This window comes from Oenanthe melanoleuca, chromosome 4A, assembly GCF_029582105.1.
Source record: "Oenanthe melanoleuca isolate GR-GAL-2019-014 chromosome 4A, OMel1.0, whole genome shotgun sequence".
In the NCBI taxonomy this organism is placed as follows: Eukaryota; Metazoa; Chordata; class Aves; order Passeriformes; family Muscicapidae; genus Oenanthe; species Oenanthe melanoleuca.
The window spans coordinates 15,147,265-15,164,358 of NC_079338.1; the positions used below are offsets into that span (position 1 = coordinate 15,147,265).

At 47.3% G+C, this 17,094-nt stretch overlaps 2 protein-coding genes across 4 annotated transcripts in view; both read right to left on the reverse strand.

Annotated features, from left to right (window-relative positions):
• Positions 1-5,638: 5,638 nt before the first annotated feature.
• LOC130253095 (syntaxin-1B-like) lies at positions 5,639-9,598 on the reverse strand. Its single transcript, XM_056491384.1, has one exon. It carries the CDS (start codon positions 8,843-8,845, stop codon positions 7,964-7,966), a length of 882 nt encoding a protein of 293 aa, XP_056347359.1. The 5' UTR covers positions 8,846-9,598; the 3' UTR covers positions 5,639-7,963.
• A 1,292-nt stretch (positions 9,599-10,890) lies between these two features.
• Positions 10,891-17,094, reverse strand: part of BRWD3 (bromodomain and WD repeat domain containing 3) — a 50,183-nt gene continuing 43,979 nt past the window's right edge. For all 3 annotated transcript variants that reach the window (XM_056491299.1, XM_056491298.1, XM_056491300.1), the window contains one exon: positions 10,891-17,082. In XM_056491299.1, coding sequence (XP_056347274.1) covers positions 16,295-17,082 — 788 coding nt within the window. In that variant the 3' untranslated portion in view covers positions 10,891-16,294. The remainder of the gene's footprint in view (positions 17,083-17,094) is intronic.

Consider the following 17,094-nt stretch of genomic DNA (forward strand, 5'->3'; position numbering starts at 1 on the left):
ATGGCAGAGCAGATCTGCTGGGTCACATCCACAATCCCCTCCCAGAGCTTCCTCAACAGCTCAGAGACAAAAGCACAAAATACTGATTTTCTATCCTAGACTGAGGCACATCTGCTCCAGTCCCTATTTACATCTCTGAACGTTGACAAGGCATGGTTAAAATGCAAGAAAATGGAGCAAAATTAGAGGAAGTGTTGCAGGTCCCAAGTCACAGCCAACCTGCTCTTCAGTTTTCCCAAAATCCACCAAATTTAACAGAAATTTCTTTGACAGACCCCCGCCAAGGGGTGATTTCCCAGAGAGTGAGGTCTCCATCCCTGAAGGTTGTCAGGGCTTGGCTGAGCAGAGCCCCAGCTGACCTGGGCTCTGGGGTGCTGGACTGGTCCCTCCAGTCATTTGGGATTTGGGGTTCCTGCAGCTGTTATGGACAGAGCTGAATCCAAACCATTCCTACAGATGTGGGTCAGGAATTTCATGGTCTGCCTGTGCTGCTGGTGGTTTTCAGCCAGCAAATCTCCTCTGTGAGTGTGGGGAGGCCCTGGCACAGGGTGCCAGAGAAGCTGTGGCTGCCCCTGGATCCCTGGAAATATCCAAGACCAGGTTGGATGGGGCTTGGAGCAGCCTGGGATAGTGGAAGGTGTCCCTGCCCATGGCAGGGGGTGGAATGGGATGGGATTTAAGGTCCCTTCCAACCCAAACCATCCTGGGATTCTATATTGAAATGGCAAACCAGGAAACATTTCAGCTCTGAGGATGCTGGGGCAAGAACCATGGAAACTTCCAAAAATTCCTGTAGCAAAATATGGATATCTGCTGTCCACCCTAACCAGCCCAGCTCCCTTCTCCACTCAGATTACACAGCCACTAACTTCCAGCAAAAGTTTGGGTTTCAGATCTTCTATCTGTTCCCTGCTTTCAGTAAAATCAGTAAAATTTTTGTTGTGGTGAATAAACCTCATCCATTCCTCGTGGCAGTGAACACAAGGAGGTTTTGCAGCCACATAATACAGCTATTTAAAAAGTGCTAATTGCTTCTTTTGGAAAAAGTGCCTGAATGTTCCTGTTCCAGCACTGAACGAGCTGCATTTGTGCACTGCTCTCAAGATTGTTTATCTTCCCTGCTCCTCTATTCCTAATATTCCCCATTTCAGTTATTCTGAAGCCTGACAGGCTCCATATAAAAAGAAAATGAGTAAATGAGTTTAAAAGGAGCTGGTTTAGAGTTGAGCTGAGTGTAAAGCAGTGAGTAAAAGAGAGTTTTACTGCAGTTATGGGATCCTAGTGTGGAAAACCATGGAAAGCCTTTGTACCCTCACCTCAGAGAGGCACTGACACGATTATTTCTCTTCCCATTTACATAACATCAGAATTAAATGCAGAAATATTCAGCCTCTGAAGGATATGGCTTGGGGACAAAAAGGCAGCAAAGGTTTTCACCCTGTCACCCAGAGAGCAGGAAGAGGATTGCCCTTGAAAAACACTCTTGGAAAAAAACTCTTCCAGTTTTCCCACTTCATGTTTGATTCACATCCCTGTTAAAAAATAAAGACAAGTAAAAACTGTTCTTTGTGGCCCAAATAATGATGCAAATAAGTAATTGTGATTTATGGCTTTGGCTGCTCCTCTTTGGTGCCTTCTGCCCATGGTTCCATCTGGAAGTCACCATCAGTTCACTTGTTGTTGGCCAATGGCTCCAAAGCTTTCTGCAGGTCTCAGGTTTATTGCTGTGCTAATATTTGGGAAATAGGATTCACTGCTGAGGAGCATGAGGGAAATGATGTCACTCAGCCACTGTAATTTTGTGAAGAATGAAAACCACTGGGTCTTTCCTGGGAGACAGAGAGGCCACCCATATATCCTCACCCATAAAAACAAGTGCCACAGGATCTGTCTTGGAGACAGACTCCTGCAAGCCAGACAGAACCCTGGAGCTGTAAAACATCTCCTGATCACAAATGGCTCTGTGCCATTACAAACAGGAGGGAAAACTCATGATGGTGTATTTGATACAACAAAATTCAGCTTGACCCATTTCCTAGGCTTGAACAGTCAATTTTTTTGCCTCTCAGTGTTAATCCAAAACTTTGTATTCTGAGTGAAAGGTTGTCCAAGACTCCATGGAGATGTTGTAGGGCACATGGCTCTGCAAACAGCACTAAGGCACCAAACCATCCCTGGAGGAACTTGCTGGGAAGGATGAGGAGCTGACAGGAAGGTCTCAGATATGTATGTATAACAGAAAGATCTTTGAATGTAGAATCTGAAGAAGGTACAGCAAGTTTTGATGCAGAAGAAAAGAATTGCTGAGTGAGTTTTACTGGGTAACTAAGCAAAGAGCAGGTGAGTTGGAAGGGGCTGTTATGACTTAGAGCAAGGGATAAATCCACCTCAAACTAAAGATGTTTTTACCAAGCAAAAAGATTTTCACAGACAAACAAAAATGCCATGTTGAAAGTAGAGAAAATATCTCAGAATTTTCCACTGCAAGAAAACTGAAAAACAACTTCTAGTTTAAACTATAACATATTAACCTTTTGTGACTGGAAAATAGTAACATGAATATGGTAATGTTAGTAGGTGTGATGGGCTATAGGTAATAGTAAAGGTATTGATTGGTATCTGTCATTCCTATGGTGTGATGGGAACATGGTGAGGATAAAAAATTGCCACAAATCCCTCTCCTTTCTCTCCCATCTTGACAGCTCTGCCCTCCCAGCCAGGAACAGCCTCTAAATCTGAATCTCTGCTTGGAAAAACAAAGATTTGTGCACCCAGAGCTTCAGGCTCTGGGAAACAGGAATTTCCAGTCTGAGCTGAGTGACAGGATAAGGGGGAATGGCTTCCTGCTAGAGGGCAAGTTGGGATAATGGGATAATTCCTGGCTGTGAGGATAGGGAGGCTCTGGAATGGAATTTCCAGAGCAGCTGTGGCTGCCCCTGGATCCCTGGGAGTGTCCAAAGCCAGGTTGGATGGGGCTTTAACAACCTGGGATAGTGGAAAATGTTCCTGCCCATGGCAGGGGGTGGGGCTGGATTATCTTCAGGCATTTTCCAAACCAAACCATTCTGGGATTCTGTGATCCTAAATTATTGCTGGTAGATTTTGTGTGACTGCAGGAAGAGACATGGACATAAAATTTCATCCCTGCCAGGGAAATCCAACAGCAATATTTTATCCCTGGAAAATACAATTTACTTCATGCCTGTAGTGAAACATCCTTAAAAATGATCTCAGGCTGAGATGTGACCTGCTCCAGGCTGCCCACACAGATCAGGGACACCAAGGATGAAGCAAACACCAAAAATGAGCTCAATTTGTTGTTAAACCCAAGGATGGAGTTTCCAAGACAAGCAGTGTCTTCCCTGAATTCCTTGGCAGAGATCCCTCCTCCTGCAGAAAGGCTTGGGAGCCAGATCTCCATATTTTTTGGAGAGGCAGCAGCAGATATTTGATGAGCTCTATGAATTGAGTTGTTGATTCACTGCAAAATACAGGAAAAAACTGGGGAGAAAACAAGTCAAGTCAATTCAAACTGCTGACACATTCCTGGGTTAGGGAGGGAAATGTAAAAAGTGCTTTGAAGCAAGGCAATCACTTGGTAGCCCCCACAGCAGAATGAATTTCTGATTTGACACTAAGTATTATTCAGAATAAAATTACCAAGTTTGATCTGAGAACTAAAAAACTCCCTTTTTGAAAGATTTCTGGAAATGGAAATATTGAGCAATGGTTTTCAATTAAGAAATGCAAATATAATCCATTCAATCTCTCCTATTGAATTAAAATATTGAGATATTTTGAAGGAAGAATTTATCTTTCCTCTCATTCTGGGAAACTGGAGAAAAACAAGATGAAATCACAGTTCAACTTTCTCCTCCAATTTTGCCAATAAATGTGGATGCCCAGAGGTTTGGCCAAATAGATCCTTCAAATGCATTCAGGAATTCATGGAACTGAGTTCCTTTTCAGTGTTCAGGAGGCTTTTTAAAAGCTGCATTTACAAGAAATTATTCTGTTCATGGGGTTTTGTTGTGACATCAAAAATCAACAAAAAAAACGCAACCAAGGGACCCAAGCTCAGTGTTTGAGCTGGAATTCACAACCCCCAGGTCCCTGAGCAGTTGTTGAGCTGTGATAACCCACCTCACCTTAAAAACGAGTTCTGCAGGGTGATTAATTTGCTCTGGAATTATTTATTTGTCTAAATGTCAGCAAAAGATTTTGTGTTCTTAAAAAAAAAAAAATTCTTTTCAGTGACACTTCTTCAACTGAAAGGCTTTGCAGGTGCTGCCAGCACAGTTACAAAGGCTTTGGGCTTTTCATCCAGCTCCTTTTAAGACATTTTACCAAAAATTCCTCTTTCAGTGCCTACCATGTGTGTGAGCACAGAGCAGAGCTGAGGGGCTTGAATTTTAACTTGGGTTTTCTTATTTTTCCCTTTAAATGTGAACTTCTTACATTTCTGATGCTCATTTGGGACATAATTAAAACAGCTTGCTCGTGTTTATTCTTGGAATTATTACAGCAGGTTCTCCACCTCAGTGTCACCATCTCCAGGAATATTCCTAAATGTGCTCCAGATGAGTCCCAGAGTCAGAAGAGAAAGGAATCTTCCCCATCCTGGTGGGTGTTCATGCCCACATTACAGTATCATTAATTATTTTGCTCTGCAGTAATTAGATCCTCTCTGAGGCCAGTATTTAATGAAAGGCCACCAGGCAGCAGACAAAAAATAAATTCATAAATACACAAAGTCTCATTAAGGACTGAAGCCACAGGTGGGAAGATCCACTCTGAAGTGTGAAATTTCTCCTCTTTTCCTCCTCCTTTACCTCCTCATGGGTCCCTGAACACAAATCAGGGTTATTTTCCTGCTGATCCCCCACACAGATGAAGCCCTGCAGGCACAGGACCATGAAACCCTCAGGAACAGATCCTGGATGGAAGCACTGCTGGTGGCCCAGCTTTTGTCCCTGTGTTTTATGGATAATCATCTCCTGAGCAGCAAAACCAGTCGGGCCAGACACTGCCCAGCCAGCCAAGAGTTGTTTGCACAGAGCTGTGACAGTGGGGCATGAAAGGAGGTTAAATTTATTTTATTGAGCTTAGATTTGCCAACTCCCAACCTCAGCAGGTTTATTTCCCTTCTCTTTGTATCCTGGGATGCTGTGAATAACTTCTGTGCTTCTCAGGAAGTTGCTCTTGTGGCCACACAGTAAATGTGGGGTTGGATGTGAGATGTAAGGGGTGTTTGCAATAGTCTGGGAGATGTGGATTTCAATTTTTTTAAATGAAAATAAAATAAATGTGAACTTCCATTCATCAGAATTTGAATGAAAAAGGAATATTCATTTAGAGCTCACAAATGCATAATAAAGGAGGAAGAGGGCAGGAACAGACACCACTCAGCTTGGTTCCCAGAGCTCTCACAAGGATGGACATTCCTGATGTGGGGGTCTTCCAGGTCAACAGAAAATATTAATTTATCAGCCTGAAAATTAAGTTTTCTACATTCCTAAGAATCTAACTCAATCAACACACTGAGAAGTCATTGCATTTTTGCTCTTCCTTAGCTTTGGGCTCCCTGCTGCAAAGAAATAACTCTCCACACTCAAGAGGTTATTGAGAAATTGTTTTATTAAAGCTCAGCCAGAAGATGAAAATAAATGTAAGGGTGGCTGAGAGCACTGGAATGAGCTGCCAAGAACTGCCAGGACACAGAGGGACCTTCCACAAAGGGTCCCAAAAAACCTAACCAGGCTCCAATTTGAGAGGCTTTGGGAAATTCAGGTGGTGATTTAGGGTCCAGAAAAAAAGAGTCACTCAAATTTTCCAGCATTTCCAGCACACTTGGGATGTTGGCTGGTTTGGCAATGTGCAGGTTGAAATAAAAGCCTGCAGATTCACAAAGAAATTGTGCAAATCCCCTCCTGATGTCAGAGCATGGGATGAGCCATGAGGAACACCCAGCCCAAAGCTGACCCACTGCCTGATAAACCAGCAATGAACAAAATGCAACATGAATGCACCAAATAACCCCAAGGGAGTAGAAACTGGAGGAAGTGGGGAGAATCAGGATTGGGGTGTGCTGGAGGAGCCTTCACTCTGCTCCTTGGGGACACTGAACCATTGAGTCCCTTCACATACAACCACAGACCTGCCAAAAACTTCAAGGGGCTTTTCAGCCTCTCTCCTTGAAACAGCAACAAAACCAAGAAATGTTCCAGTTCTGAAGCCAGATTTGGGAGTGTTAAAAGTGCTTTTCTTAGCTGGGTGCTGCAATGGAAGTGCATGGTCCCCATGATGCCATCAAGGTGTGCAGGGTCCCTGTGCCACCAGGAAAGGTGCTGGCAGTCCTTGTGCCACCATGCAAGAGGTTCCTGGTCCTTGTGCTTCCAGGTGAGGTGTGAATGCTTATTCCATCACTGTGCAAGGTGCTGCTATCCAAGGCGTGCAGGGTCCCTGTGCCATCAGGAATGGCGTGTGTGATGTCCATGTGAGGTGTGCATGGTCTCTGTCACCAAGGAAGGTGTGCATGGTCCTCACATCATCACACACAGTGTCCACATCTCCTGCCCTGTAGGAGAATGGGGCTGCAGGCAGCCTTGGCCTTGATGAGTTATAGCTGACCCCTTGAACTAGACATTGCAGGAGAAGAAGCATGGAATGCAAATGTGTATTGGCATTTACAAGAAACAGAAATTTATGGCCAGTTCCAAAAGGGCAGAAGGCACGTGCACATGGCTTGTTAGCCATCTATAACACAAAAAGGAGGGTGTGTTGTGATACAGAGAGAAAGTATAAAAAGTTGTACTGTGAGATAATAAATCACTGATGCTCGGCACATCTTCAGCATCAGCCTTCAGCCCCGTCACTGCCCTGCTGTCCAAGGAGCTGAGGACAGGTCCCTCCCAGCAGGCAGCGTTTGTCCATGGGTGAATCCCGGAGCGCTGCTGCAGTGCCCGGGCTCAGCACAGGCAGGGTTTGTCCATGGGTGAATCCCGGAGCGCTGCTGCAGTGCCCGGGCTCAGCGCAGGCAGGGTTTGTCCATGGGTGAGTCCCGGAGCTCTGCTCCAGTGCCCGGGCTCAGCACAGGCAGGGTTTGTCCCTGGGTGAATCCCGGAGCGCTGCTGCAGTGCCCGGGCTCAGCACAGGCAGGGTTTGTCCCTGAGTGAATCCCGGAGCTCAGCTGCAGTGCCCGGGCTCAGCACAGGCAGGGTTTGTCCCTGAGTGAATCCCGGAGCTCAGCTGCAGTGCCCGGGCTCAGCACAGGCAGGGTTTGTCCCTGGGTGAATCCCGGAGCTCTGCTCCAGTGCCCGGGCTCAGCACAGGCAGGATTTGTCCCTGGGTGAATCCCGGAGCTGTGCTGCAGTGCCCGGGCTCAGCACAGGCAGGGTTTGTCCCTGAGTGAATCCCGGAGCGCTGCTGCAGTGCCCGGGCTCAGCACACGCAGGGTTTGTCCATGGGTGAATCCCGGAGCTGTGCTGCAGTGCCCGGGCTCAGCACAGGCAGGGTTTGTCCCTGGGTGAATCCCGGAGCTGTGCTGCAATGCCCGGGCTCAGCACAGGCAGGATTTGTCCCTGGGTGAATCCCGGAGCGCTGCTGCAGTGCCCGGGCTCAGCACAGGCAGGGTTTGTCCATGGGTGAATCCCGGAGCGCTGCTGCAGTGCCCGGGCTCAGCACAGGCAGGGTTTGTCCCTGGGTGAGTCCCGACGCTGCCGCAGTGCCCGGGCTCAGCACACGCAGGGTTTGTCCCTGGGTGAATCCCGGAGCTCTGCTGCAGTGCCCGGGCTCAGCCCAGGCAGGGTTTGTCCCTGGGTGAATCCCCGAGGCTGCAGTGCCCGGGCTCAGCACAGGCAGGGTTTGTCCCTGGGTGAATCCCGGAGCTCTGCCGCAGTGCCCGGGCTCAGTCCAGGCAGGGTTTGTCCCTGGGTGAATCCCGACGCTGCCGCAGTGCCCGGGCTCAGCGCAGGCCCCGGCCGGGGCAGGGCAGGCAGGGGCAGCAGGAGCAGAGCCCGAGCGCCGCTGTCAGCAGGGCCGAGCGCCGCGACGGCCGCTGGTACTTGGCGGCTCTCTTGACGCCGGGGCCCGTGTGGGCCGCGCAGTCCAGGGAGCGCAGGACGTGCAGCTCCACGCTGTCGGCAGCGCCGTGCTGCTGGGCCAGCAGCCCCTCCAGCTGCACGAACAGCCCGCGCAGCTCCAGCATCTGCGCCTCCAGCTCCAGCAGCTGCCGCTGCCGAGCCTGCGCCAGCCCCAGGTGGTGCTTGGCCTTGAGCTCCTCCAGGTCGCGGCCGACGATGCGAGGCCCCTGCGGGCTCTCGGCCAGCAGCTCCACGTCCTGGGCTCCCAGGGTGATGCCCGCCAGCTCCGCCTGCCTCTGGATCTGCTCCTGCAGCCGCTGCCGGTAGCGGCTCTCCCGGGCGTAGTGGCGGGCGAGCACGGCGCCGTAGCGGCGCAGCAGCAGCCACAGCTGGGTCTGGCGGACGCGGGGCCCCGCTCGGCCCGAGCCCCCGGCCGGGGCCGCGGGCAGCGCTCCCAGCTGCGGCTGCAGGGCCGCGGCCTGGCGGGCGAAGGCGGCGCGGGCCGCGCCCAGCCCGCTCTTGTGGCGGGCCATGCTCTCCTCCGAGGTGCAGCACAGCACCGACTGCTGCGTCCTGTCGATGCTCTCCGACAGCTGCTCCAGCCGCTCCAGCGCCCGCCACAGCTCGGCCGCCTCCCGCAGCGCCCGGCCCACGGCGCTGCCGTCGTCGCCGACGAACGCGGGGTTGTCGAAGCGCGCCGAGTCGTCGTGCGGGTCGCCCTCGGCCGCCGCTCGCCGCTGCAGCTCCGCCAGCCGGTCCCTCATGCTCCGCGGGGCTCCGGCACCGTCTGAGGGGACGCGTGAGGCCGGAGCTGCCGAGGGAGCGCTCAGAGCTCTCGCTGCTGGCAGCAGAGCAAATATTGATGGAGGAGGGCAGGGGCAGAGGGGAGGAAGGCCCGGCCGGGAGCGCTGCCAGCACCGCCCGCACCTGCGTCACGGCAGGGCCCGGCCAAACACCCCGAACAACGAGGCTCGGCACAAAGGCGCCTTTATTCACCCAGAAACAAGGACGTACAAAGGAGCCGGCAGGCCCACCTGGCTCCGATGCAGCCAAACCCAGCTCCAGGTTGTACCAAACGAAGGGCAAAGACACGGAGTCACTGACTGCCAAGCTGGGAGGGACCCACAGGGATCAGGAGCCTGGCCCTGCACAGCAGCACCCCCAAAATCCCACCCTGGGCCTGAGGGTGCAAACACCCTGGGGCTCGGAGCATCCCATCCTGGAGTGAACTGGGAAGGTGGGATGGAGCAAAGCTCGGCCTGTATCTGCTGTGCAGGTTGGGAAGCTCTGGGGCTCCACAGTGCCTGGAGCATTGCGAGGGTGAATTCAAAAAGATACTCGAGGTTTTCCAGGCTGGAAATGAGCGTTGGGATGACCCAGCTGTCCTGCACTGCAAGGCAGTGTTGAGTCCACTCGTTGCTGAAATGCATAAAAGTCACAGCTGAATTCTAAGACATCTATAAAACATACCTTTAAGAATGTACTTCTACAAAACTCATTTCCAAAGGGGAAAATTAGTTTTTATAGTATAGGGGAAAAATAGCTATTCTCTACCACTCTGGTATTTTATATAATGTATTTAATAACATGTATTGTATATTATGTATTTAATAACATGTATTATCCCATATGACCTAAATGATGATATAAAGTATGTAACAGCTATAATATCAATATAACATCAGTCAAGATATCAACAGAGGGACAGCCAAAGGAAGTTTAGCAAAGGTCAAGCAGCTCTGAAGGGAGTGGAATTCCTTCCCTCCAATGCCATCTGATGGATATGCATAAAGGGGGGCTCCAGCATCTATGCAAAACAAGTTTAATTATGTTCTCTGTAACCATCAAGGCCAAGAAAAAAACAAAAGCCCCTTTGTCCCTGGGGTTTGGAGGATGAGTGTTGTGTTAAAAAGGAGATATTCATTCCCATCAGAGAGGAAATGCCACTGGAATCAGCACAATAAAGTGAAATGTCAAATAAGTCAGCAGATTAATGAGGGGAAAAGTCAAAATAGAATGACAGAGTCTCAGAATCATTAGTGTTGGAATCTCAGACCACGGCGTCCAAGCTGTGCCTGACCCCACCTTGTCACCAGCCCAGGGCACTGAGTGCCACCTCCAGTCCCTCCTGGGACACCTCCAGGGATGGGGACTCCAAACCTCTCTGGGCAGCCCCTTCCAATGCCTGACCACCTTCTTTCCAGGAAGAAATTCCTGCTGAGCTTATTCCATGTATTTACTGTCAGCACCTGCCCCCAGCTGAGCACAGAGCTCTCCTGGCAGCTCTACACAAACCCAGCTCCACCCACCCCCAAAATCCATGTTTAAACAATGTTATCACTGCTATTAACAGAGGAGTAAATCCTTATTCCCATGAAAGATCCCTATGGGAAGTTTCCCTGGAGCAGTCACCCCCTGAACCCACCTGTGTCCTGAGCCTCCTCCCCTGCTCCTTCCATGGCTTTTTTTAGCCATTTTACAGAACTTTTAGGCATTTCCCTCTTCTTTTCCCAAGAAATCATTAGCTGTTCCTATCCTTTTTTTTCCCAGAAAAATGGTATTTTGGAGCCAGATTGGATGGTGATTGGGGTGAGGATCTCCATCACATCCTGCTCAAGACCTTCAAAGTGCATAAAAGCTTCTCTATCCATTTATAAATAAAGTTTCTATATCCAGTTTATAAAACTTACAATTAAAACTATAAAATGATCCAGTTGCATCAAAAACCAAGTATTTTTTACATTAAAACCTCCATTCTGCCTTTTTTTTTTTTTTTTACTTTTTAATGTCTCAACTACTCAAGAAGCAATCCAAAACCAAAGTAATTCTCTTTTTATTTTTTTTTATTAAGACAATCCCACAGCTGGAAAATGAAACATCCTAGATTACATCAGTGACTTCAAAAAAACTCTAGAAAAAAATCTTTACAAATTTACATTTGTACAATACAAAAAACTAACAGCTCATTGCATATAAATATTACATTTGGTCTGCCAACATGTGGCATCAAAATCCCTGAAGTATTCATTAAAGGGACCTGAGATAGCGGATGTGAAGATATGGGCATAAATATCACCTGAAAAAAAAAAAATATATAGAAAGTAGACATAATTCTAATAGTTTTGTGCATTTTTGGAGCATTTTAAATCCCAAACACGACCTGGAGAGCCTAAATCATGTGAATTTTGCTTCGACATCAAGTGGTATTTCTACATGAAATCTGCTCTAATGACTCATGGAGGAATGAAGAGCCTGAATTAATATTTCTACAGAAAAATAATCCTCAGACTTTGAGTTCTGAACACACCCGAGCAGGCACCACTCTCTGAGGAAGAATTTTAGGAAGAGAAATGACAGATTTGGATTTTACCTGCGAATATCCCAGCAGGATTTCACCCCCCACCCTCCCCAAACAGCTCACAGACCCCAAACCCAGGAAGATCCTCAGTGCTTGCCAATGAAAACCCCCAAAGTGAGGAACTGCTCCTAATTTCCCACTGATGGAATTATTTCCCAGCTATTTACACATTTATCAGCTCCCCAGCGTGGCTGCAGTTACTACCAGGAGCAGTAACTCCAAGTGCTTGGTTTGCCTTGGAAGTCTCACAGACTCGGATCAGGTACCCACATCCACGCACAAAAATGTATTTCAGCACCATTTTTAGAACACTAGAGTTAAGGCTGTGACAGCAATTCCCACTGGAAATCTAAATTTTTCAGGGATTTGTAGCACAGTTGTGTGAGTTTGCTGTGGGCCGAACACGACGTAGTAAAAATGTACAAGCTTCCAACAGGTCTTTGCATTTCTAAGACTAAAAAAAGACGAGTTTTTAGACTAAATTTTGCAGGCTGTTACTTACTGTACATAAAGGAGTTTTTTTACCATGTGTAAACCTTGGATATATTGAAGAGTTGAAAAGTTTCTGTCGCTCATGCGCAGGGATTTCTATAATACACATTGTAAGAACACAACAGCTCCCTACCTATTAAATATGGAGTTAGCCTTGGAGGGTTAACTGCTCCTTAAAAATCATCAGTATTTTATAAAACTCTGCAGGATGGTTTTTAAATAAAAAGATAAAATTAAGACATGTAAACACACAAAGACATTTTTAACCCATGAAATCCATGACGGGATGCTCCAGATCAGGACACAACATCCTTAAACCTACAGCTGTTCACTTTTCCCTGGTGTTCATCATTCAAAGATGGAATGAATCAAGTTTTTATCAAAAACTAATTTAAACTGATTTTCTCATGTTAATATTCTGTGACTTGGAGCACAGGGACATTCCCAAGACACCCAGGAGCAGCTTTTCCAAATGCTAGGCAATGGTCATCTTGTTTTTGGGAGTCAAGAGAGCCTCCAAATATTTTATTTAATTAATTAAAAATTCTCTGCCACACCCCTGGTGCCAGCTCTTTTCCAGGCTCTCTGAACCACTCAGTCCTTCTGCTTCCCCACAGGAGAAGCAGCTGAGGTGGACTTTGAGAACATTTCAGGAAAATGAAACTATGCAAACAGGACGCAGAATTTGAAGTAGCCAAAAATCCTCCACTAATTATTTCTCCACAGTTCTTTTTAGTTTTTGTGTCTGCAGGGTGGGGGTGGTTGGGATTAGGGGGTGGCCTCTGCTTGGCTGATGGAAGAAGGAGTGATGGAAAGAGGAAGGAGGGATAAAGCTGCCCAAATCCATCCAAGTTCAAGCACCAACAGAAAGGTTTAACCTAACAGCCTGGCAGGCCAGCCAAAATAAAATTCATCACAATATCCAAAGTTTCCAAGAGAATAAATAAATAGCTTATAAAAGGAAACTACAGGATAGAGGTGTGGCATGGCTAAAAGGAAAATAAAAGGTGATGGAGAAAATATAAAGCAGGTGAAGTTTGAGCTGAATAATGGAATTACTAAGGTTGGAGAAGGCTCCAAGATCTTCAAGTAAAACCTTCAACCAAATCCCACCAAGGGCTACAAGTGCTCAGTTCTTGGATGGTGACTCTGCCACCTCCCTGTGTAGTCTCTTCCAATGCCTCACCACTCTTTCATGAAAAAATTGTCCCAAATATCCAAGACCTCACTACTGCCAAATAAGCCTTGTCATCCATGCCCTGGTCTGGAGAGCAAGGGATCACTGCAGGGACAGTGGACTGGGGCTGGGAGCAGCTGAGAGCAAAGCCACAGGATTTCAGAGAGCAGCATTTCAGCCCTGTCTCTGTGCAGGATGGAGTGAGGCCTGAGGCCTTTCCCAAGGTGTCCCCAAGGGCCCTGAGGTGTCCCAGCAGTTTGGGATTGGGATCTGCCAGTGGGACATCTGAAGGGAACAGAGGCACCAATGCCCAAACATCTACAGGAACCAAGGAGCCTCTGGCCTGCCTGCTCACCCTCAGGAATCCCTTTCAAAATCAGACTTGAAATCCCAATCCTTAGGCAGAGTCTGGAGTTTTTTGTTGAGAGTGCAAGAAGAGACAGCACATTCCTGACTGCAGCCTGCCCTCAGCTCAGCAGGGTCTGGAGCAGGGAGACTTTTGGATGGTTTAAATCACTAAATCCTGCTTCTGCTGCACTGCTGGGCTCATCCTAAATTCACCACATCCATAAGCAGCTCCTGATAGGATTTGGGATTTCAGAGCATCCAAGTTCCTACAAAAGTGTAATTATTCCACAGAACTATAAGAAATCAACTGCCCAACTGAGAGAAAGGATCCAGACACAAATCCAAGCAAAAAGAACAGCTCTAAACCCAAGTAATCTGACATGCTTATAAAAGAGTCTCATGCACAAAAAAAAAAAAAAAAAAGCTTTTTTTTCAATTTTTACACTAAATTCTGCTGTCCCAGCACCCCCTGCTCTAGCTCAAAGTCATGGGACACAGTAATACTTACGCCGCAGCAAAGTGATGCTTCACTGGTATCTTCACAGTACAGAGAAAAGATGCAGTTAAGAACATATTTAATCTTACTCTAATTGCTGCTAAAATACACCAACTTATAAAATGATTTCTCTGGAATCCCTGTGGTTTCTCTCTCCCCGACCCCTACACAAAATAAATAAGGAATAAGTGGATTTTCGGCCAGTCAGAAATAGAGGAAAAAAGCATTTCTTTTGCATTTCAAGCTTTTCAGGCTTTAGGACAGAACCCATAGTGTTTACATTAGCTCACAGGACTGATCTAAGGGATATGATTCCAACTATGGACTGATGCATACATGCTATTCCTGGTTACCATATGTAAAAAGACCAATCAGTCAAACAAATAATACATTTCTTATAAATATAAATGCGTGTATATATACAGATATATGAGAGAGATGATAGGACAGGTGTTTATACTTTAAAGCCCAATACAGAACTAGGAGAGCCTCTGCACTTGGTTTTTTCCCCACCCCCCCATCAAAAAACAAATCAAGTCCAGCAATGGATTATGGTTGATTTCAAACATTCCTTACAAAATTAAAAGTGTGGTTTTTGTACTGTACCATAAATTCATATTAATGAGTAATTTAGGATATACTCTCCTCCATCACAAAACTAAACCTCTGCTTTTTTTATTTTCAAGTCATTTTTGCATCTAACTAGGATTTTTTTCTTTTTGAAAGCGAGATAAAATAGCTAGTGCTTAATATAGAAAGTCAAAAATTAAATTCCTTCTGCATCTGAGAATATACATGGGTCACTCTTTGCTGCCTGAGGTTTTCCAGAATTATTGACCAAGCTGTGCACAGAACTTCAGGATATTGGATGAAAGCTTAAAAAAAAAAAACCCTAAAAACCTTGAAAAACTCCACTGGAACTTTGCTCTCTCTGTGACCTGACTCTGAACTGTCAGACAAGGGGAGGAAACTGGAATCCCACATCTATTCCAGCCAGAGCCCAGGAAGGAAGGAAGAGGCTGCTCACCTCCAGCTCAGCCCACGCCACCGCCGAGGTCACCGAGGAGCCAGCAGGGATCTCCTCACAACTCACTACCACTGCCAGAGGGGCTCAAGTCAGCATTTCCCAGGACAACAAGAGCACAGTGCAACAGGAATTCTCTTCTGGAAGCTTGAGACACAAAAGTCAGTCTTGAGGGGGGGAGGGGGGTGACAGCTCCCTCAGCACCTCTGAGGGGTCAGTGGGCCCAGGCAGCCCCTCTGCACAAATCCCAAACCTGCCCCAAACATCTGTGCTGAGAACTCTGAGAGCCACTGAGAACTCTGAGAGCCACTGCATTTGTTTTCAAGGAAGATACAGCTACTCACAACTTCCACCCCTCTACTCTCCTTCTCGCCTCTTCTTCACCACGCTCTGAATAACAGCATCTATTTTCTTTTCAGTTTCCAGTAGTTGTAAATAAGAGGTAGCTGAGCTACTATTAAAAATCATGCTTTGAAGAGGAGGAACCTTTCAAATGTTGAAGTCACCCCTTTAGCTGCACAATCTCGATTAATACTATAAAAATATGAGAGGACAAAAAGAAAATAGATGCAAGTAACTTTTGCATTTGGCACCTTTTGTCTAGATATTCATACTTCTCAAGTATTCTCTTTTTAATAAAGTTAATGCACACATAGGACACACCACATCAAAGGTTTGCTACATATTTACAAGGCACCAACCCTTTGTCACTGTTTTTACACGAATAAAGAACCAATAGAAAGCACATCAGGACCCCCAAAACTGTAGTATGGACATACTTCAGTTCAGCACAATTCCATCAACGTTTGGCCTGGGAAGATTAAAATAATCCAGATCCTTCTTACAATATAGAAACTGTAAACATTTTATAGCTGCCTTTAGGATTGGTGTATTGTGCAAAAGTTATAATTATTACTGTGTCTAAGGATTTATGGCAGAAACCACATAAAAACTCTGTAAGAAGGTGCTATTTCTATAATACAAAAACAAAAACGAGGGAGAGAAGTCAGAAGCGTGACTGGAAAATGTCATGTTCTTACTGAGAAGCTGGAAGCCTCTGTAATGTGATGAACTCGTAGTGTGTGGGGAAGAATTTCTGTAATTTAAGGCCTAATGACTAAGGCTTGTTTTGACCAATGAAATGGGGAGATCTGAAGCTTTAAAACAAACACGAACTGACAGGATGGAAAAGCACCACTGTGAAACGTAAGTGGAGTCCCCGCACAACTTGCTTGGTAGAATTTCTGGTAAAATCCCTGCAGTAGAAGGCCATTGAAGTTCTTTTAAAATTGTTCCAAAGTTTTTTTTTTCCCATCTGTCAATAATTCCATCCCATGAGATGGCTGACCCTGGCTTTTTCTGTCATTTTCCGCACCCTGCCTGACCTGGAAGTACCAAGGTTCAAAGGATCCTCGGTGTGCACAAAATTGTCATTGTCGGAGTCGTCGTTGTACAGGACAGTTCTCCTGCCCTCGTTCCTGGTTTTGATCCGAGGGGGGCGGCTGAACCTCCCTCCAAACACGCTGTCCCCAAACTGGCCCCCAAAGAGGTTTTCGAACTCGTCGTCGGCGAGCCGGGCGCGCTTGGCTCTGGCGGCTCCTCGCGAGGCCCCTCGGCCTCCGCGGCCTCTCCTTCCTCCCCGGCCGCCGCCTCGTCCCCTGCCGCAGCCTCTGCCCCCTCTGCCCCCTCTGCCCCCCCTGCTCCACCTGCCCCACCTGCCCCACCTGCCCCTCCTCCTCCCTGTCCCTCGGCCCTGCCAGCTGCGTTTGCCCGCCGGGAGTTTCCGTTTGATTTTCCGTTTGGGTTTTTTGGATTGCACCACTTTGCTGTAGTCGTGGTCGCCGTCGATGTAATCCTGGTCTGTTCTGGAGGTTGATTCCGAGTCAGAATCGGAGCCACTTCTGCTTTCTGAGCTGGAGCTGGATCCTGATTCCCCACTTTCTGATGAAGACAAAGCAGATTTTTCCTTTAATTCTCTCTTCTTCTCCTCCTCCTCCGCCTCCTCCAGGTGCTCGTCCTCCTCTGAGGCGCTCAGCAGCTTCCTCTTGACTCCTGCCCGGGGCTCTCTGCCATCCCCATTGGTGAGGGGCCCATCAGGAGAGTGATCTGAGCAAAAAC

Excerpts from the sequence above, each read along its gene's own strand:
- LOC130253095 (XM_056491384.1), bottom strand. The coding sequence starts at position 8,845 with ATGAGGGACCGGCTGGCGGAGCTGCAGCGGCGAGCGGCGGCCGAGGGC.